The sequence below is a fragment of the Prionailurus bengalensis genome, chromosome C1 (assembly GCF_016509475.1).
Source record: "Prionailurus bengalensis isolate Pbe53 chromosome C1, Fcat_Pben_1.1_paternal_pri, whole genome shotgun sequence".
Lineage (NCBI taxonomy): Eukaryota > Metazoa > Chordata > Mammalia > Carnivora > Felidae > Prionailurus > Prionailurus bengalensis.
The window spans coordinates 17,545,885-17,568,819 of record NC_057345.1 but is presented as its reverse complement, the minus strand read 5'-3'; the positions used below and the strand labels follow the sequence as shown (position 1 = coordinate 17,568,819).

At 47.7% G+C, this 22,935-nt stretch overlaps 1 protein-coding gene and 1 long non-coding RNA gene across 2 annotated transcripts; one reads left to right on the top strand and one right to left on the bottom strand.

Annotated features, from left to right (window-relative positions):
• Positions 1–3,275: 3,275 nt before the first annotated feature.
• RPL11 (ribosomal protein L11) lies at positions 3,276–7,839 on the bottom strand. The gene is made up of 6 exons (XM_043578563.1): positions 7,756–7,839; positions 6,833–6,983; positions 5,303–5,409; positions 4,939–5,070; positions 3,785–3,895; positions 3,276–3,354 (listed from the first exon to the last, which is right to left on the bottom strand). Exons 1-6 carry the CDS (start codon positions 7,759–7,761, stop codon positions 3,325–3,327), a joined length of 537 nt encoding a protein of 178 aa, XP_043434498.1. The 5' UTR covers positions 7,762–7,839; the 3' UTR covers positions 3,276–3,324.
• Positions 7,840–7,916: 77 nt separating this feature from the next.
• On the top strand, positions 7,917–18,453 carry LOC122482083. Its single transcript, XR_006296986.1, has 5 exons — positions 7,917–8,108; positions 10,349–10,478; positions 12,039–12,121; positions 12,357–12,413; positions 18,347–18,453. It is a non-coding gene; the product is annotated as an uncharacterized LOC122482083 (long non-coding RNA).
• Positions 18,454–22,935: the final 4,482 nt, after the last annotated feature.

Below are 22,935 nucleotides of genomic sequence, written 5' to 3'. Positions count from 1 at the left end.
CTCTGGTACAACTTAAGCAGTTTCCCCGTTTCTGCCCCGATTCCTTTTAAAAATCTGTCTTGCTGCAGCAATTATAATCTTCAACGGTAGGCTGTGATCTGGCCCTTCACTAGCCTGATCTCATCTACTTAACTACTCACTGCCACTTTTGCTAATTAGTCTCCTTGCTGCTTCTCAACCACACTCGTACCTTCAAGCCTTTGCACAGCTGGCTGGCCCCATCACCTGCTCAGGTATCAGGGACCACCCTGTATCCATCCACATAGCTACCTGTACAATTATCCTGAATGGTAGAATGTTGGACACCCCTGACCTATAGGCACTAATACCAAGAGCAGCCCTATTTACAGGGATAACTGAAAGGCCTCCCTCATAAATTTTCAAATACCCCAGGATGGGGACAGATTACTGTCCTGGATTGAGAACTCTGTCGTAAACAATAGTTGCAGGAAGAGAACATTCACTCGGCAAAGTAGCATCCAGTATTTCTTGGCCTGGTACTGGGATGCAAACAGATGCCTGCTAGAACACAACCTTATTCTGAAGACAACCACAATGTAACATGGGGCAGAGGGCAACCTAATGTCAGTCCACGTTTTCATGGACAGCAGCTGAAGAAATCAGAAAAACCACCACACAGCAAGAACTTCACAAAACTAAATTTATTAAAGAAATTTCCTTAGGTGTTATGTCCTCCCTCCCTGTTTTGGCATTATCATGTGGGTAGTTCCTAGGCTTTAGTGTGCACATACAAATCACCTACAGATCTTGTTAAAAAGCAGATTCTAATTCAGTAGGTCTGAGGTGAGGCCCAAGAGTTTTAACAAACCCCAAGGGAACAGTACCACTTAACAACAAGTGAAAAGATGCCAACTCAAACTGTTGTGAATTTGACAACAGTCTGACATCCATTTGGAAGCCAAGCTTTTTTTTTTCAACTTTTTTTTTTTTGGGGGGGGGGGGACAGAGAGAGACAGAGCATGAACGGGGGAGGGGCAGAGAGAGAGGGAGACACAGAATGGGAAACAGGCTCCAGGCTCCGAGCCATCAGCCCAGAGCCTGACGCGGGGCTCGAACTCACGGACCGCGAGATCGTGACCTGGCTGATGTCGGACGCTTAACCGACTGCGCCACCCAGGTGCCCCAGGAAGCCAAGCTTCTAACCAGGACAGGGGCAAGCTTTCTGAACACCAAAGCTCTAAACTGGTTAGTAAAATCTCCCTACTTGCCCCAGGGCACATGTTCTAGGACTCACCCAGAATACCACTGAGAGCTGGGACTAAAATCCGGTCAGATCACTAAACTCCCAAGAGTCCTTTTTCTACTAGGCCAGGAGCCCAGGCAGTTTCATTTTAAAACGGGAAGTCATGGGGCACGTGGGTCGCTCAGTTGGTTAAGCATCTAACTTTGGCTCAGGTCATGATCTCACAGTTCTTGAGCTCAGGCTCTGCACTCTGACCGCCCCTCGCAGGATTCTCTCTCTCAAAAAGTAAAATAATAATAATAATAATAATAATAATAACAACAACAACAACAAAATAAAATGGGGACTCAACTCAACTGAATACACATGGCAGGACCAAATCAAGGATAGGCAGGTTTTACTGCTAAACAGGAACATAAACATAAAAACATACAGATACACGGCAAATGGCTAACGGTAAAGTGCACAAGGACGATGGTGGCATTAGAGGGCCTTTCATTTTCTACATTCTGTATTTCTGGAACAATCTATCTTTTTAAAGTAGGCTCCATGCCCGACATGGGGCTTGAACTCACGACCCTGAGATCAAGGCTTGGTTGCTCTCTGACTGAGCCAGCCAGCTGCCCCTCTGAATTGCTTTATTTAAATGAAACAAGCGTTATGCTCTCCATCTCTGTACCATATTACTGACTTCCCATGGCAGCTAGCACCCACGAGCACTAGCTACATATTCACCAACAGTTTGTTCTCACATGTGTATTCCAGTTGTAGTTGTTATTCTAATTATAGAAGTTAGGACAAATCAAGTCCTCCCCTATAAAAATGAAGCTGAACCACAAGAATCACGCCTACACAAGTTTCACTGTTTACAAGGTGATAGCCCTAGCCCTAGAGTCAGACTGAAAAGTGAAAGCATACTGATAAATTTTAAGTGAAACAAAAAGTATATGGTAACACGTTTCGTGATTCTCCACTTTAAGCAACTGTATCTGATCTCACTAAGATTTTATTATCAGGAATACAAAAATAATTATGTTTTCATAACAACTTAAAAACACCAAATAATCTCTGGGTTTTAAAATAACTACAAACGCAGCTAACAAATTAGAACCATTTAATGGTAGTGAAAAGGTGGCCTGAGAACAACTGAACTCAATAGTCACAAGTTATTGAACTAAATTAACATGCTCAAAATGTAAACCCTAAATTGAAAATTATGAACCATCAACCAAGTACTGTGTCTAATGGTCAGAGAAATGGTGGCTTTTGAATGCCACTGCTTCAGTGACACGGAAAAGATAAGGAAATTCTACTTTCACACCAAAGGAAGAGCAAACTTTGATAAAAGGTAACATTTCTCATATACCAAAACACAAAATTAACCCTTTTTGAGCACTGTGTGCCTGGTACAAGTCTAAGTATTCTAGGCGTATTAAACTTTAATCTTTAACCTCTGAGGGCTATCACTTGCCACCATGATACAATTGAGAAACTGAGGCAGAGATTAACCAGTTTAAGGTAACATAGTGGATAAAAGGGAGGACAGGGAATCACATCCAATTTGGCTCAAAGACCGTTCTCTTCTCTGCTTATATTTCCTTAACAACCCTATACATCCTCATTTTAAAGGAAAACTGAATCTGAACAGTTAAACCAAAATTTAATCCCAAGCATCACACGCCAAAACCTGTGATTTCCTTCAACAGATACAAGTGCTGGTATAATCTCTAGTGAAGAGCAGAATTACTGAATAGAGGGAGCTTCCTGAAACATGGGAGCCCTGCATCCCACCTTTAACCAAGGCTCTCTATTCAAACCCCAGACCCAATCATACCCTCCCCTCTAACATCAGTTTCCACGTGACTACCGTACCACCACCACAGCCTAATAACAAGGGTATGGTGAGCACAGGCAATGCTGCGAAACTCAGGCTTCGATCTGCCAGGAAACACTGGCATCCAGAGGACGACAGGGTTGTTACCAGCTATTCCCATTGAAGCTTTAAGTGGCTTGAGGTCCAGGGACTTGAATATGGCCAGGCTCCTTTCACAGAACACACAACAGTAATATATACATTTCACTGAAAAGTTTTTATTGGCCTTTTGGATAGAAACGGGAATTTATTTGCCAGGAAGGATGATCCCATCATACTGAAAGAGAAGAGATTTTATTTTTTCACAACAGGAGGCAACAGCAAAGATTGCAGCAATGGCTAACGTTTGAGACTCCAAATCTGACACATGAATTCAGCTCTGAATCCCACATCCCTTCTAGACTGAACAGGAAGCTGGCCAGTTTTAACAACTACTACATTGTGCTCAAACTGTGCTTGACCCTGAGAAAAGGGGGCTCCTATTAAAGCCATATTCCTCCCCTTCCAACGACCTGCATTTATGGGGGTGGGGAGAAAACCTGATTCTGGGTGTTCAAACCACCAACCCTGGAAGCCCACGTTTGCCAAGTTGCCCAAATATACTACCTTTAAAGAAACTACCCACCAAATGGTGCTGGATTTTGCACCCCCAAACCCCAACTCCAACACCACATTCCACCACTTCACCTGAGATAAATCAGCTTTACCTTCTGTTGGAACCAGCGCATGGCCTCCTCTTTGCTGATTCTGTGTTTGGCCCCAATGCAGCCTGTCCTGCGCTTCTTGTCTGCGATGCTGAAACCTGGCCTACCCAGCACCTGTCCCAGGAATAACCAACAGTCACCTAGCCAGCTCAGAGTCAAGAGTACACGGACAAGACTCACACATTTGAGACTGATCATCAAGAGTCATTTGGTGGCCCCAACGAATTCTGGAGCAAGAGACCCACGATCTCAGGGTCTGATAAAACTGTTAGCAGCATCCAGGACAACATACCACACTTTAAATCTGCTTTGGAGGCTGGAACTTGCAAGCACCTCCCACCCTCCCTGCCTGACTTCCAATGGTAGCTAAGGATTCTCCACCATTGCTCCCCAGTCTCCAAAGCACATTTTTAAAAGAACACTAAATTAAAAAAATCTTACTATAATATATACATTATAGAAAATTTCAGATTCTGAGAAGCACAAAGAAATAGTTCTTCGTTTTTTCTGCTTCAGTTCAAAAGTGCTTCTTAAAGTCTTGCTTCTCCCAAACTTCCTGATCACCAGATTCTCCTTAGCATTTGGATATTCAAATCTAATGCGGGTGCTGCCATTACTCAGGTTCCACACTAGTCAGGACTTCTGGTTTTTGCTATTTAGTTTCACGGTTGGACAAACACACAAATGGTCATTTGTACATTGAAATCCCTATCCTGACTGAGCAAACAGCCACGTCACCAAACATGTATCTACGTCCTCTGGATGGAAGCCACCCTACCTTCCCTAAGGGAAGGAGCTGGGAAAGAGCGGCCTTAGTTAGTACAGCCAACCCACACGCCAAATACAGCACCAGAACTCACTCAAATTTTCAATTCAGTGGGTGGAATAGTTCCTTCAGCCTCTAAGCCGTAATGGTGCTTGTTAGATCCTAGACCATAATCTTCACAATAGCAGCATCCCGTCTATCTAGTTCAGTGTTGTATTCCTACACCTGCCACAAATGAGGCACATCTTCCCAAGGGGGACAACACAAAGCAGACAACACTCAAAGCTTCAATCCCAACATCGTAACATCAAGATAGCACATATGAAATAAAGGAGTAGGCAGAGTCTACTCTCCTCACAGACCAGGAGTGGAAAAGATTAAATATCCATACCACATAGAAGTCCAGGCCATAGATACCAATGCTTGGGTCATATTTGATCCCCAGATCGATGTGCTCCTGGATCCCAAAACCAAAGTTTCCAGTATCGGAGAAGTTATTTTTTCTTAATTCATACTCTCGCACCTAAGGAGAAAAATGCAATTACACCCCGTGTCAACTCAAATTCTCCCAAAATTACTAGCTTAGTCCACAACACTCAGCACCCCAGAGATACGATTCCATTAACTTGATCATGGATAAAATCTTATTTTCCCACAACACAAATCACATCACAACTGTAGATTTCGTAGAACTTTCCCAACATGTAAAGGGCACAGGAAAACCCAGAGAAATCATTCACAGAGATCAGCCTCACCTTTAGACCTTTCTCCAGGATTTCTTCTGCCTTGGCCCCACGGACCGTGCAGTGGACAGCAATCTTTTCATTTCTCCTGATACCAAAGGATCTAACGGTGTATCTAGCTGCAGGTAGGGAGAAACAAGGAGTCAGGTATCACACGTCCACCCCACTCACCTCTTCCCCAGAACATCACCTCCAGGTCTAAGAGACATGAAGCATCCATCCACATCCTAAGTGGTGGCATTCTAACCGGTGTCGCCCACATCTGTTTCATCCTTAACACAGAAAATAGATTTTCCAATTCCAAGTCACTCAGTCGTAACTTCAGCAACTAAGAGCTTCCAAGTCATAATGTCGAAGTCTCAGGAGGGGCCAAGTACACAGCCAGAATAGGCCACTAGAAAGGAGTATGACCATTGTGTTCTAAACAAAACATTATTGATAGTAGCTAACATTCTCTAAAGTCTTATTGTAATATCCTCCTATCACAGATGAAGTTCTGGGAGGTTAACGTGCCCCAAATAAGAGGCAGGCTCTGAACCCATGAACTTGCCATATTCCAGTATCCTAAAGCAATGAAACTTCAAAAACAAAAAAATCAACACAATGATAGTATCTACACTGGGCGTGGCAGGCAGCAGGCATTTCACACAATTCATTCACTCTATCCATCACAAGCTTATTAACATCCCCTTCAGGCCAATGAGGAAACTGAGACCCAAAAAGGCCAAAGTCAGACCAGCAGGTGATGGAGCTATAAGCTGAACCCCATTAGTCTAGGTACACAACTCTGTGTTTTACATTATTTTTTTAAAAGTTTATTTATTTTGAGGGGCGCCTGGGTGGCTCAGTCGGTTAAGCGTCTGACTTCAGCTCAGGTCATCTCACGGTCTGTTGGTTCTAGCCCAGTGTCAGGCTGTGCCGACAGCTCAGAGCCTGGAGCCTGCTTCAGATTCTGTGTCTCCCTCTCTCTCTGCCCCAATCCCACTTGCACTCTCTCTCTCTCTCAAAAATAAACATTAAAAAACAAACAAAGCTTATTATTTTGAGAGACAGTGCCAGTGAGCACGCGCATAGCAGGGGCGGGGCAGAGAGAGGGAGAGAATCCCAAGCAGCACATGGAGCGCGACGCAGGGCTCGAATTCACGAGATCATGACCTGAGCAGAAATCAAGAGTCCACCACTTAACTCACCGAGCCACCCAGGTGCCCCACACAACTCTGTTCTTAATGTAGCCCCTAAATTCTAAATGTGAATCAAGCCAAATAACATTTACTGTATTCCCAACATTTCCACTCTGCCTGTAAAATCTCTCCCTGGACCAGTCCTAGCTTCATCCCTCCTAACTTAAAAACCTGGTATCCCAACACCAAAACCAATTTTGAAACGAGGATATGTCTGGGGTACTGTAGGAAGCTAATGCTTTTGAGGGATACCAACTGTCACTTGCAAAACGGGGCCCTCAACAGGCTGGAAACCAGGTAAATTAGGAAACACCCAGGCATACTCGGCCACCGGCCCTCTCCCCTGACTGCCACTGCTCACCTTTGGAGAACACAGGGGTCTGGCCTGTGAGCTGCTCCAGCACCTTGGCTGCCCTGGTCAGTCTGTCTCCACTCTCCCCCACACAGATGTTGAGGCAGAGCTTGCGGATGCGAAGTTCCCGCATGGGGTTCTCCTTTTCACCTTGATCCTGCTGCAACACGGGAAGCGCAGCAGTCAACACACAACCCCGCCACGGCTGCGAGTCCAGCATTTGGATACACAGCATTACCGATCTCGGCTCATCCCCATTCCTAACGAAGGCCCTAAGGGTTCAAAAAAGTCTGGGAGGCACCAAGGCAGGCAGCTCGGGATCTGGTCTCTTCCTCGACGCACGGAATGGGTGAATGGAAACTCAGGACGGGTATCGGGAGTTAAAATTACAGGCAGTGGATGAAGCCCAAGGGACTCAACGTGTAAGGTGTCGGAGCGCGTCCCCATTATAAAGCTAATGGGGGAGAAAATCGAATTGAAAAGCTGGGGAAACGGGAAACACGTGGTTGTGCGACGTCCCCGTTCCGTTCCGAAGCAGCCCAGCGGCTGCGGCAGAAGGCGAGCGCCTTCCCCAAGCGGACAAACAGGCTGAGGTTCCCCAGCGCCGGGGAGGTCTCAAGTCCTCAGAACGGGCAACAGGTCCTGACACCGCGTGCCAGCCCCTCCGTTCGCTCCGCTCGCCCTCCCTGCAGCCTACGGGCTATGCTTCTGAGCCCTCCCGGCGCCTGCTCCGAGCCCGCTCCTGAGAGAGCGGAGGGGAGGCGACAGGGTTCAGCTCCGCGCCCTGCGCCCGCATGGCTCTGCCAGTTTCGGCACGGCCAGCACTGCGGGCTCCCTTCTCCTCCGGCCGCGGACCAGGCAGCTCCCGCGGGCCCGGCCGGCCGTGGATGAAGGCGGATGAAGGGAAGCAAACCGAGGGCTCAGCTACTCACCGCCATGGTGAAGGACAGGAAGAGAAAGTGGAGCTTCCGGCCCAGGGCCTTATGGGTCAGGAGGCGGGCTCTTTTCCCAGGCTAAAGGGAGAGCTGAGAAGGAGCGGGAGGGGCGGGAGCGACGCGACGCAGCGTCCGGCGAGGCCGGGTGGGCGCTGCCGCAGCCGCGGGCGACGCCGGCAGATCCCCCGGGACCTGGGTTTTCCAAAAGCGGTTTTTAAAACTCCCGAAAGGACTTTCATTGAGCTTCCGGTCTCCGTTGACGCTCTTCCCTCCCCCCAGTCTCCGGACCTGGTGGTTCTTGCCTGATGAGACTTCCAGAACTACATGAAATCAATTATGCAAGCTGTGAAGTAAAAATTTTATTTTATTCGGTGAAAATGTAAACAAATGGAATGTATACAATTAGAACAATGGTGGCTTAAGAGTCCCGAGCTGTGGAGACAGGCAGCTGTGCTCCTATCTTGGCTAGCTCATCGCTATGCGACCCAGGGCAGGTTACCAATTAGACCTCTTTCAGCCTCAGTTTCCCTCGGCTTTAAAATGGGTACCTAGGGGCGCCTGGGTGGCTCAGTCGGTTGAGCGTCCGACTTCAGCTCAGATCAGGATCTCGAGGTTCGTGGGTTCGAGCCCCGCGTCGGGCTCTGGGCTGACAGCTCAGAGCCTGGAGCCTGCTTCCGGTTCTGTCTCCCTCGCTCTACTCCTCCCCCCCCCCCCCCCCCCCCCAGTTCCTCTCTCTCTCCTTCAAAAACAAACGTTAAAAAAAAAATTAAAAGATAAAATGGGTACCTAGATTATAATGCGGTTGTTATGAAAATCAAAGGTAATTGCGTAGGGCACGCAGTAAGCTTGCAATACGAGGTTGCTCTTAATATAAACCCACTAGAGCCAAGCAAACTTACACACCCCACCCCCCCAAAATGTGTTAGACACGGTGTATAGTCAAGAGTCAACCTGCAGTCACAGAAAGGGCTTGCAAGATCGGTCTCTGACGAAGGCTCCGATCGCAAACAGTAATAGAGCTTCCTGGTTTACACTAAATCCTCAACATCGGGACTCAAGGGGCTGCCAGGATCCACAACGGAGGTAGAATCTCGAATCAGTCAGTTTCTTTAACAGGAATAAATGGACAGAAGGCTTTGGTGGCAAAAGAGACAAGCCTATCTCTGCTGCCATAATTCCCTTCTCCCACTGCTACAGGGGAGGTAAAACCCCCCAGGCTCTCCTTGTTTCATCCAGTAGGGTCAAAGGGGACTTCTGGGAAGGGGGGTTGAGGGAGGAGAGTAAAAAGACCCCTCGTCCCCCTCCCCCCCATCAGTCACCCCTGCACCCTTGAGCTTCCTCCAAGCACCCACTAGCTAGCTCAGAGCTGAGGCCTCAGTCAAACCTCTCAGAGAAACCAAACCAAGGGAGGGGCGGCTCCAAAACTTGGAATAAAGAGACAAGATAGCTTAATGCAACACATGATCCGGGATTTTCTTTTGCCGTGAAGCATGTTTTTGGAGTAACTTGGTGAAATCTGAGTTAGACCTGCAGATTTCAGAAGTGGACCCATGTTAATTTAACACCCTCATTCTGATCACTTTACCTTGGTTATATCAGAATATTCTTTTGGATTTAAGAAATATCCCTGCAGTATTTGCTGTAAATGGCCATCATGTCTGCAGATCACTCTCAAATAATTCAGGGAAAAAATGTGGTAAATAGGATTTGGGGATTCTGGGTGAAAGAAACCTGGGGTTTCTTGCAGCTTCGTAACTCTAAAATTGTCAAGCTGAAGTTAAAATAACCTGAGGGAGACATGTACCCTGCAGATCTAAAACAGAGCTTGCCCTACAAGTCTCAGGGCTCACTCTCCCCCTGCCAACATTTTTCCAACAGAACTTCTCCAGTTCTGGATAGTGCTATCCCAGGATAGTGCTATCCCAGGATAGTGCTCACTTGCCTCCAGTGCCCACACCATGTTAATGAGAGTAGCTAATTACCATGCCCAGCAAGTACCAGCTTGCTCAAACTTCAACATCCCTGTGGAGGCCGACATTGTTTTCCCATTTTACAGATGAGCAAGGCACACAGAAGTTTAGTAACTTTTATAGACACTAAAGTCAGGCTGTTTAACACTAGAGTCCTGTTCTAGGAACTGATGAACTTGGCCAGGGCCAAAAGCTGCCCTGGACTTTTCTCTTTACACCTTTTCCTCCCTGTGACCCCAGCTCTCTGGTTCTTGCACCAGTCAGGCACCAGAAGGAAAGCAAGGGGTAGAATTAGACTGAGCACCCCACCTGCTTCCTCCTTGCTTGCAACATCAAGGCCAATAGAGGCAGGGGCAAAAAGTCTTGGTGTGCTTTATTCCCATGCCTCAAGCTCCTCAGCAAAAAGAAAACTGCATTAGCAGGGGGCAGGTTTAAGACAGTTAAGGCAAGAGAAGAGTAAGTCCAAGGCTCCTCCTTGAGCCCATTCTTTTCCAGCTGTGGGTCCTCCTGGGCTGCTCCTGGCCTAGAAAGGCCTGAAGTAGCTGTCACCACTCACTTCCTGGCCGCTTTCATGGCAGATTTGGTGACTTTGCCACCAGTTGCTGCTTTTTTCTCCACAGCCTTGATGACCCCAACCGCCACCGTCTGCCTCATGTCACGGACAGCGAAGCGACCTAGGACACAGGACATGAAGAAACAAATGGGGAATGCTACCAAGGCACGAGCTAGGACACTTGCACAGGAGGCCAAGTAAGTAACACCCTAAATTATACATAGGAGTGCATTTAATTTTCATGTCTCATAGATCTCCTATCTACTTTATAGTTGGGAAAGCTGGGGGAAAGAAGGAGGTCACTCTGCTGTGATGGTTGAAAACCCAGAAAGTCTCAAACCAACACTTACATTCTTAGCCACTGGACTGTCATCCCATTTCCATAAGTAAAGGTCACAGGGAAAAACTTTGCTTTTGGTGCAACCCACCAACCTACCATACCGATGCTCCAGCTGCCAACCAGCTAGCTCTTTCTCTGTGCCCACCACAACAACCCACAGGACGGACCTCATTTACATTCAACTGTGAACCTGGCAGATGCTTCTCCTAGGGGAGGGGAGTTCTTGAATGCTCTCTGACTTCAAGTGGTGGAGGGAAAGGCTTATGGCATCTGGCTTCAACCTCATAGTATTTTTGGCAGAGATAGGAAGTACTAGACCAGCTTTGTAAGATTCATGTGGCAGCCTCTGTGGCCCGCCTCTAAAAGTAGCCTTTTGAAATTCACACCCTGGGAGACCCTGAAGGCCGGGACTTGTTTGTTTATAAATCTCTATCATCTGTGGGGTGCCTGGGTGGCTCAGTCGGTTGAGCGTCTGACTTCGGCTCAGATCATGATCTCCAGCTCGTGAGTTCGAGCCCCGCATCGGGCTCTGTGCTGACAGCTCAGAGCCTGGAGCCTGCTTCCGATTCTGTGTCTCCCTCTCTGCCCCACCCCCCGCTTACATTCTGTCTCCTCTCTCAAAAATAAACGTTTAAAAAAATTAAAAAAAAATCTCTATCATCTAGCACAGAATAGGCACTGTACAAAAGTGCCTACCCCCTATACGTTAGAGTTCAGAACATTCTAGGTTAATTGTTTAAACCTAGCCATGTATAATATACTTGGGGAATCTAAGAAACAGACTCCTAGGCTGCAGCCCTGACCAGGTGAATCTATCAGGGTCTGAGCCGCTGGGTTTAATAGGGTCCGTCGGTGGTTCTGATTATCCGCCAGGTTTGAAAACCACTGCACTAGAGAAGATGGAAAAAGAAGATCCCTAATAATCTCTGCTTTATTCACCTCCTCTGGATCAGAGTGTCTTAAATCGATATGCATCCCGATTACCTGGGGATATTGTTAAACCGCAGACTTGAGTTCAGCAGGTCTGGGTGGGGCCTGAGGCTCTGCATGTCTAACCACCTCCCAGGGGATGCCCATGCTGCTAGTCCACGGACCCTGCTTTGAGTAACAAGGGCTCTAAAGTGGCCCCTGACAAAAACCATTTTCCTTTTTTTGTTGTTGTCATTGTTGTTGAGCCCCTCTAACCTGGAACTCAGGTCCTTCTAACCAGGTTCTGCAACCTGGCTTGGATGTGACACATTGGCTAACTGGCTCCCTGGAGCCAGGAAGAGGATGGGGCAGCCCCACTAGCCAGGTGCTGTCAGGACTTACCAAGGGGTGGGTACTCTGAGAAGCTTTCCACACACATGGGCTTTCGTGGGATCATCTGAACAATGGCCGAGTCCCCAGACTTTAGGGCTTTGGGATTATCTTCCAGCTTCTTGCCCGAGCGCCGGTCGATCTTCTCCCTGAGCTCAGCAAACTTACAGGCGATGTGGGCCGTGTGGCAGTCCAGAACTGGTGAGTAGCCAGCTGCAATACTGCCAGGGTGGTTGAGAATGATCACCTGGAACCCAGGGTGGGATGGGAGCCGGGGAGGGGATTAGCCAAGCATCCTCCAAAGGAGGCAGCCCTGAGCAGCCAAGGGGTCAGGCCCTTGGACACATTTTAAGTCATAGTGAGCATTTGAACGTTTATTGAGTATACCAAGTTCTGTGCTAAGTAGATCTCATGCATCCCGATTTAATTTTCACAGCAGAGAGCCTGAGTAACTTACCCATGATGGAACAGCAGGCAAGTGGCAGAGCTGGGGGTGAGTGACACTAAAACCAACACACTTGTACGTTATTTACGTACTACTTTTCCCCACCATTCAGAAGATGGATTATAATAGCAGCTAGCTAACTTGTTAGGTGACCTGTTGGCCCCAGGTCAGCTGTTTTACATATCACCGCCTCATTTAATGTTCCCAAGCTCACTACAAGGTAGCACTGGGCTCCACATGCACAAGTAAGAATGTGCCAGACTTTGCATCTAAAACAGCCTTCACATTCTAACTCTGGGCCAAGGAAACACCTGAGAGCTCTAACGTACAGATTCCCAGGTTCCACCCATGTCTACTGCATCACTTCCCAGAACCACTGAGAAGAGTGTTAGAAATCTGCATTAAAAAATTATGAGGGTGGGGGGAGGCGCCTGATGGTTCAGTCAGTTAAGCTTCTGACTTTGGCTCAGGTCATGATCTCACGGTTCGTGGGTTCGTGAGTTTGAGCCCTGCGTCAGGCTCGGTGCTGGTAGCTTGGGGCCTGTAGCCTGCTTCAGATTCTGTTTGCCCCTCCCTCACTTGTGCTCTGTCTCTCAAAAATAAATTTAAAAAAAATTTTAATGTTTATTTTTGAGAGACAGACCGAGAGTGAGTTGGGGAGGGGCAGAGAGAGGGAGACACAGAATCTGAAGCGGGCTCCAGGCTCTGAGCTGTCAGCACAGAGCCGGAGGCGGGGCTCAAACTCATGAACCATGAGATCATGACCTGAGCCAAAGTTGGGCACTCAACTGACTGAGCCACCCAGGCACGCCTGGAATCTGCATTTTTTAATGTTTATTTTTGAGAGAGAGTATGCTCCAAGTGCGCGTGCAAACGCAAGCAGGAGAAGAGCAGAGAGAGAGGACAGAGGATCTGAAGCGGGCACTGATAGCGAGCCGATGGAGATCATGACTTGAGCTCAAGTCCTAAGCACCAGGCGCTAAGTCCCAGCCACCCAAGCGCGCCAGGAGTCAGCATTTTTGTAACACTCCCAGGTGATTCTAATCCACCTGGTTTGAAAACTGCTTTAAGACATCAAGACCATACTGTGGAAGCTAAGATCAGCAAAGTACATTGTTTAGTTAAAGGGCAAAGTAGCAAATAAGCTGCAATCAGGATCCTAACCCGGACAGTTGGACTGTACCTACACTGCAGGCCAAGAGCCTAGCATGGAGCATATGCTCAGGGCCCACTTCCTGAATGACCCAGTGGGCCATTCTTCTCCTAGGACAGTGTGGCTGTCTCAGGAGGACACCCCTTAAATGGTCCTCCTCACCTGGGAGATGAAGCTCCCCACCTCGGAGGGCGGGTCATTCTTGCTGTCTCCTGCCACATAGCCCCGCCTGATGTCCTTCACCGACACGTTCTTCACATTGAAGCCCACATTGTCGCCGGGCAGGGCCTCAGCCAGGGCCTCGTGGTGCATCTCTACAGACTTGACCTCCGTGGTGATATTGCAGGGGGCAAAGGTCACCACCATGCCGGGCCTGAGGAAGCCTGTTTCTACCCGGCCCACGGGCACAGTGCCGATGCCTGGGGGACAGAGCAACCACAGCTGTCAGCGGCCAGACCTCCACGAGCCCCCAACCCCAAGCACCCCCAACACAGCATGTACTCACCCCCAATCTTATATACGTCCTGCAGAGGCAGCCGCAGGGGCTTGTTCACAGGGCGGGCAGGGGGCATGATGGAGTCTAGCGCTTCTAGCAGGGTCATGCCCACCATGTTTCCTTCCTTCCTGGTGATCTTCCAGCCTCTGAACCAGGACATCTGGAAAAGCCACCAAATGTGCAGCTCACTTAGGCTTGAGGGAGCCTGTCCCAGGTGCCAAACTGGTTTTAACATGAGACTTCAAGCAATTTTTTAATGCATTTTGAGCCTCAGCTTCCTCATCTATGAAACGTATCCCCACCTACCTTGCAGGCTCAAGTAAAACACAAAAGGCCACATGCAATCCACCAAGCACAATGTTCGACATGTACTAAACACCCACTAAGTGGTGGCCATTCCTCTAAATCTTGTAGTTGTTGCCCAACTTGAGCCAATATTTTTAGGAAGCAGAGATCCCTAGAGTCTGATTAGCTCTTGGGTCTCATTCCATCTTGTCATTCCACAGATGGGGAAACAAAGGAGCAGAATAAACATACAGCAGAATTAAGTAAGCATCAGGAGCGAGAATGAAGATACAACTCAAATACTCTAACACTTACACCTTCTGAACACTAGATGTTCCCCAACATCTTAGGCCAGGAGAGCGTTATTGAGTGTGAGGCCTTCTAAAAGGATAACTAAGTATGACAGTACATCGTATGCATGCCTTTTAAGCAGACACTTTATTTACTTCTCTAAAAACCCTCGCCAAAGCTCATCAGAAACGTCATCTTTGCCTTCAGAGATGTATCAGTTAACTGGAAATCCAGGACAGAGGAGGTACAGAAAGAGCCAAGGAGGTTGATGTGAAAGGCCAAGTGAGCAGCCAGCCATCAAGCGGCAGAGCTGATCAGCATGTGGCCTTAGCTCAGGCCTAAGGCAAACTGGTGGAATCCCAGTCACATTTCTCCTTTCCAGTCATAGACCCTTGAGAAAATCCCTAGGCTTTGAAATCTCAGTCTACCATCAGTGTTAAAGCAATAGCAGCCCTTACCTATTGATTAAAGGCAGGACATGGGAGAGGTGCCCTGGCCTTGGAATCACACACAACAATCTCTCAGTCCTTAGTGAGACTCTCAGAAGAGAGGAGCAGGGACTGCCGTGGGTGAAAGGGTCGGTAAGGGGGATCAGGGATGGCTTTGGTGGGTAGGGAAGAAGGCTCCAGTCAAGTAAGCCCTCTTCTGTGAGGGAGAAGCAGAGCTATGCAGCACAGAAGCCACACAGAACACGTCTTGCCTAATGGACTAAAAAATGGGTGACTCAAGGAATAAAGCTATAATTTCTATTAATACTCAACTCTAGTAAGCAGGGGGCGTGGGGTGGAAGGGAAGCAGGAGGCTTTGAAGAACTGTAATAAGCATTTTTATATAAATAATTCAAACGTTAAAAAAAAAAGAACATTTCCTCTTTTTACAGAGGAATAATTGAGGATCAAAAGTAGGTTGCCCAATGCCCAAACAAGAAGTTGATAAGGAGGCCAACGCCCCACTCAAACAGAACCTCATTGTGAGGACAATCTCTTCTATTAGTTTGATGAACTTGGACACTAACTTGGCTCTATGCCAACTCAGAGGCCTGCATAATAAGCCTAGGAGGTCAGCATCACCCCCCATCTTAAAAATGGGAAAACTGATGTCTCCAATGTCACAGGTATTTCTTGAGAGTGGAGGCTAAATCCTAAATGTACTGTCTAGTCCACTGACTGCATGTTTTGTTCTTTTAACATCTAGAACATACTAGATGCCCAATAAATGCCCGAAGGGACAAGAAGATAAAATCCCCTTATTTCACTAGCTGAACTATGTGCTAATACTTGGGGAATGGGCATCAAAGCTTTAGGTTTCTGTTCTATGGTCATTTTAGAAGAGCCCGCCTTCACCACCCCATATAGAAGAACTCTCTCATACCATGCCCCCCTCATCCTTAAGTTTTTCTTAGCATTTGTCATCATCCACTATATTACCACCCCCCTGTCTCTCCCACCCAAGACCCAAGACCGCAGTGCCATGAGCAGGGCTGGGTCTCATTCCCCACCACACCCTCAGCACCAAGGACAGTGCCCAGCATGCAAACGTTGAAGTACCATCCAAGTGAACACACTGCCAATGGTAGTTCTAATCTTTCCTAAGGACGGTTGGGCAATATGTGTCAGAAGACTCTAAAATAATGCCTACCCTTTGTTTCAGTAGGAATTTATTCTAATTAAATTATCGAGGACACATGCAAAGATTTATTTACCAAGATGATTATGGTGGTTTTTAATAAAACAAGAAACCATATTCTTGGAAGCTGGTGACCTTGGGCTATTATTTAACTACACTGTGTCCCAGTTTTCTTATTTTACATGGGAATAAAATGCGTTCTTCATGGGGTTGTGTCCATGTAAAGTGTTTAGTCTGGTGTCTGGCACATGGTAATTTCTCAAATACCATTTTAATTTAATAAGGATATGGCTAAACTGTACCTCTGTGATCTGCAATATAAAACACCCATTAAGTATTAGACAGGTTTAAATGGCAAAGAAAATTCTACACAAAGAGTTTCTAGAAAAATCACATACAGTTTAAGTCCAGCTGTGAATATCTAGAAAGAATTGCATGAAAACCAGGTTATCTATAAGCTATGGGATTGCAGTTTATGCTTCATATCTGCATGAAAGGCTCATTGTAAAAATGTTAGACATTACTTTTATAATCAGAAAAAGGTTCTGATATGTACATGTGGAGGAAAAGGCTAAGAATCCTCAAGTCAGTTACAGAAAAGGTAGGCTTTAGGCAGTAAAGTAGTTAGTGATAGATAACAGTTAGCATTTGAGCACCAACTGTATGCATGAACCCATGTGGAGTCTCTCACTTAATTCTCACAGTCCCATGAAAGGGGTCCTTAGGCAGAGAGTATTAAGTCCTCTCTTACCCCTTTACTCTGGGTGTGGGAGAAAGCTGGGGCTTGAACCCAGGTCTGATGCCAGAGCTAGACTTCCTTTGTAGGGAGACACTCATTTAAGAATTTTAAACTCTGTTAGGTTCCAGGATCCATGAACACAGTGACCATATCTTAGACACATTTATATTGCCCCCACACTTCCTAATCTGCGTTAAGAGGTAGCTTAGATGCTATAGGCATGGACTAGAATTCTAGACTCTGCTGGCACTGCTTAACAGAACTTTCTGCAAAGGTGGAAATATTCTGTAACTTCCCTGTCCAATATGGTAGCCCCATATGTTTGTTGGGCACTTGAAATGTAGCTAATACAACTAAGGAACTGAAATGATTTCATTTGGCTTAACTTTAATAATTTAATAGCCACATGTAACTACTACATTGTACAATGCAACTCTGTGCTTACTAGTTGTATAGTCTTGAGTAATCTCTGTTTATCTGTAAAATGGGGATCAAATTATGTAACCCTTGGGGAAGGAGACCCTGCACAGTGATTGGCCCATAAGCGTGCTAAAAATGCTGGTAATCCTAGGAGAAGCTCAAAGATTTGAGTGGGAATGTTGCATTGAATTGGCCCTGTCCCAGTCAGCTCTCACCTTGTTGCTGGGTTCTATCATGTTGTCTCCATGCCAGCCGGAGATGGGCACAAAGGCAACAGCCTCAGAGTTGTAACCGATCTTCTTGATATAGGCCTTCACCTCCTTGCTGATCTCCTCAAAGCGTGCACTACTGTAAGGAGGCTCCGTGATGTCCATCTTATTGACTGCCACGATGAGCTGCTTCACACCCAGCGTATAGGCCAGCAGTACATGCTCACGGGTCTGCCCATTCTTAGAGATGCCAGACTCAAACTCACCTACACCACTTGCCACAATCAGCACAGCGCAGTCTGCCTGGCCCAAGTGACAGGGGCAAGAAGGCCCAGCTCAAATTTGGCCTGGGACACCCACTGCCCACCCCCAAAGCAGAGCCAAGACAACTCTAGTGGTACCTGTGAGGTGCCTGTGATCATGTTCTTGATGAAGTCACGGTGACCTGGGGCATCGATGATGGTGATGTAGTATTTTTTGGTCTCAAACTTCCACAGGGAGATGTCAATGGTGATGCCACGTTCCCGCTCTGCCTTCAACTTGTCCAGTACCCAGGCGTACTTGAAGGAACCTTTGCCCACCTGGTCCAGGAATAGGAGGGAAGACCCCAGGGTCACCCCTGTATCCAAAGCTGCCCATGAACCAAGAAAGAAGTTCCCAAATGAGTTGAGAGTAAGAGGGATGGTAACAGGGCAGTCAGTGTATGGAGATGCCTTTGAATCTTCCAAACAATAGAATTTATTACTTAATTTTTTCTTTCAGAGCATGTTTTAAAGTCAGAGTGACGCAGGGCCAAATGACAGAGCGCCTAGGCAGGCATGTGGACCACTGGCACATGGTCAGCAAGCCCTCGATCAGTAGTAGCAAACACATAAGTAATTCTGACCATGGGCTCAGTGCTGTTTTAAGCATTTAACATGGGTTATCTCATTTAATCCTCCAACAACTCAGTGAAGTTTTATTATCTTCATCTTGCAGATAAAGTAACAGAGAAATTAACTGACTGGCCCAAGATCATATAATTAATAAACAGCAGAGTCAGGATTTGAACCCAAAGCATCAGACTCCAGTTCAAACTCTCAACCACTACCTTATGTTAAAGGTTAAACCAGTATCTATGGCTGATAATTACTCGTGACACCTGGAAAAGTTGAGCTTCTTTCAGCACTGGTGAAAATGAGACTACCTAAAGGTGGTAGCATATTCAAGTTAGCATGCTTGTTCAGGGAATACTCTACCACTTGCCAGCTCATGGGACCTGGGCATCTGTTCATTTTAGCTCTAATTAGAGGGCAGAGTGGAGAACAAGAAAGACCAGAGACCAGGTGGCACCCCCCAAGGAAACTAATTAGGTTATTAAGAGATAGAATTAGAACCCAGGTGTCCTAACTTTTGTCACTGCAGGAACGTCTATAAAATCCATTGTAGTTTAGAATATTTATTAGATAAGCAGCTATCAAAGAGTGGTCCGGAGACCCTGATGCCTTTTAGAGTTTGCAAGGCCAAAACTGTTATTTATATATGAAGACATTATTTGCCTCCCCCGCCCTCACTCTCTCACCATTGTGTAGTCTTTTCTAGAGGTTACATGACATGTGAAATCACAACAGACTGATTGCAGAAGGTGAGAATCCAGCTGTCTTCTATTAAGCCAGGAGTTAAAGGTATCAGCAAAAATGTATAACAGTGCCACCCTCCCAACATTTTTTGTTTTGGAAAATAGTTAAGTATCACACTTTGTATGAAAAATATGTTAACATATTAAGAGTTTATTACTATTATTTTTAAGTGAATTAAGCATTTTTTGAGAGAGAGAGAGCGCACATACGTGCAAATGGGGAAGAGGAGCAGAGGGAGAGAGAATCCCAAGCAGGCTCCACACTCAGCTTGCAGCCCTACACAGGACTCAATCCCACAACCCTGGGATCACGACCTGAGTGGAAATTAAGAGTCAGACACTCAACCGACTGAGCCACCCCGGGCACCCCAATGAATTAAGCATTCTTAAAACCTCATTTTCAAATTTGAGTATCATAAATATATAATTCACATAAACTCCTTTGGGTGGCTTTAAGAATGTAAAGAGTTCTTGAGACCAGAAAGTTTGAGAACCACTGCATCAGACCATTTATTTTTTTCTATAACTCTGGTTATGCTTCTGTCATATTGACTGTGGACCAGTCTCTTTCTCAAAGTTCTAAAACTTTCCTTAGCAGCCCCTGGCACATAAGCGCTCCCACAATTCCAACTATACCCAAGGAAGCCAAGATTAGGAAAATAGCTGATGGCACTGATTTATGACCGATTGCTTTCTCTTTTCCATCTGTTTATATCTTTACAGCAGCTGGTTCTACAGACTATTCCCATCTTGTTTGATGCTTTTTCAACTCTAAGGTTTTCCACCCACCTCCCTGGGTCTCCCTTCTCATTCCCCTGCATGGGCTCTTTCTCCACCCATCCCAGGACTCTGTCCCACATCCTTTCCCACAGCGTGTGCCCAGCTCACTCCCGTGGTTTGGTCTCCAACCTGGGTTTCTGTCTTGAGCTCTGGACTCCAATACTCAGCTGCCCTCCTGGACATCAGCACAGAAAGCCCTGTGGACACCTCAAATTTCACACATCTAGAGCAGACTCCAGACCAGCTCTGCTCCTGATATTCACCGATCTTCCAGTTTCCAAAGTGACAAAATTGGGGCTCACCCTCAGCTCTTCTTCCTCCCTTACCCCCTTCCCTACAGCTAACTCCTAAGTTCTGTGGATTCCCCAACTCCAAGTCCCTGGACTCCATCCATTACTCTCATGCCATGCCCACTGCTGCCGCCTGAGCCCAGGCCACCATCTTTGCTCCTGTGGGTCAGGAGCAACAACCTCCCAACTGGCTTCCCAGCCCCCACCGTTGGGCCCTTGGGCCTGTTGTCCCCGTGTTGCAGCCAGTGTGCTTTTTCTGAAAAGATACTGTCTGATTCTTGTCACTCGCATGCTTGAAACCCTTTAGTGGCTGCAGGGAAAGTGGCCAGGCTCTTTAACAGGGCACTCAAGGCCTACTACACCTGCTGTTCCAATCTCCTGGTGGCTCACGGACACCTGCCCCATTTCCTCAAGGCTCAGAGGAGGTTTCTTCCTCGGGGAAGCCTTCAGGGCCTCTCAGGACGCATTCATTGTTCCTGACTGGGCTTCCTACAGCACCCACGCTGTTGCTGAGCTTATCGTGTAACAGGAGGGTGTGTGACCAGGAGTTTCTAGGGGGCAGTGCTTGCCAAGTTCAGCATTGTATCCAGGGCCCTAAGGTCCTGGCAAATAAATCCTTTCCCCTCTTAAATGGCAGCTTTACCTTCTGAGAGACAGCATGGCATCTGTGTCACACTGACATTTAAACCTTGGTGCCATCCCCAGGCAAGCGCTGTCACCCTTTGGAGCCTCATTTGTCTTACCTGAAAAATGGCAGCCACACCACCTGCCTGGCATGATTGAGCAGGAAAGAGCCTACCAGCCCACAAGAGGCATCCCTCCCAGGGAAACCAAGGCTGGAAAGGAGGGCAGGGAGGCTCAGATAGAGCAGCCTCACCTCCGCGGCCTCCTTCTCAAACCTGTCGATGGTCCTCTTGTCGATGCCCCCACATTTGTAGATGAGATGCCCCGTTGTGGTGGACTTGCCCGAATCCACGTGGCCGATGACCACAATGTTGATGTGGGTCTTCTCTTTGCCCATGCTGGGAGCTGCTCAGAGAGAGGAGAGGTGTGCTCAGTGCATGAACTGACTGCCTCCTGCCCCAAACTCAACTTCCTTGGGACCGGGGCAGCTCAGCCGGCCGAGGGTGAGGTAGAAGAGGAAATCAGTTCGCCGAGGGGGCAGAGAAGGGGCCTTTCCCACACCTCACACCTGAGGATGCTCTGGTCTCTCCCCCAGCCCCAAGGAGGACGTGCCTACCTCCAGAGCCCGGAGGAGCCGCTGGTACCTCCTCACACCTAGAACAGACCAACGGGCACTGGGCCCCACCTCCTTTTACGGAGGACTTCTCAGGCCCGCCCCTGAAATCCGGTGTCCCTATTGGCTGGCCAGGATGTGTGGGAAAAACACACACCCATCTCACAGGGGGTGGGCTCTCCCTCTCCAGGTTGGGAGGAGGATGAGCCTGCTGCGCACCCAAAGGAAGCTCCTCTGGGCTTTGAGATGCTGATTGATACCCCCTTCCCACCACCTCTAGGACGCTAAAAGTGGGCCAAGGGTCAAAGGCAGGCCTGGGGTGGGAGGTGGTCCCTGGGTAATCAGGCCTGTGTGTTTGGGGGGCCGGGGAGCGTGCATAGGAAAGGGTGGGGAAGAGAAGGATCAAGTGGCTGGAGCTCTAATGTTTTACCTATCTGCCTCCTGGATCTTCTTGGGCCTCAAGAACCACATGGATTAAATTTTTTTTTTTTTTTTTAAATTTTAAGTAGGCTCCGCACCCAATGTGGGGCTTGAACTCATGACCCTGAGATTAAGTCGTATGTTCAGGGCACCTGGGTGGCTCAGTGGGTTAAGCATCCGACTTTGGCTCAGGTCATGATCTCGAGGTTCGTGAGTTTGAGCCCCGTGTCAGGCTCTGCGCTGATGGTGTGGAGCCTGCTTGGGATTCTCCATCTCCCTCTCTGTCTCTCTCTGCCGTTCCCCCCACTCTCACATTCTCTCTCTCTCTCAAATAAATAAACTTAAAAACATTTTTAAAAAGAGTCACATGTCCGACCAACTGAGCCAGCCAGGTGCCCCTCTTAGGACAAACCACATGGATTTATCCCTGCCTCCGGCAGCCTGCACACAGCCTGACTTGTGGCAAACCCTGAGTATGGTGAACGAACGCAGAATGGCCACTACCTTTAGGCCCTGAGCCCTGTACGCACCATCACTCTTATGCTACTGCTATTTCTACCTGGGACAGGAGGAAAATGAGGCTCAGGAGCCTGATCCCTTGGGAGAAAGTAGCAGAACTCAAATTGACCCCAGAATCTCAGCCAGAGTCCAGCACTGCCTCTCAGTGAACTCGTGCCTGAATCACTCCCTGCTCATTTCTGTGGTCCCAGCACTGGGTCGTTGGATGAATATTTAGGGTAGGACATGGGAAGAAGATGAGCGAGAGGGGCCAGTCTCCCACACAGAAGGGCTGGCCCCAGAATTGAAGATCAAGCTACCAGACTGTAGTCTGAGGCCGGGACAGTGCTGGCATCCTCCAGAACTTCTGGAGCCACCCGTACATCAGTTCCTGAGGAGTAGGCTCTGTGCCTGGAGACCAGTTAGATGCAGGGAAAGGTGGCAGAAAGAACAGGCTCCCGAGAAGGCCAACCTAATAGGATTAGAGCCTTGGCTCTGCCCCTCTCCC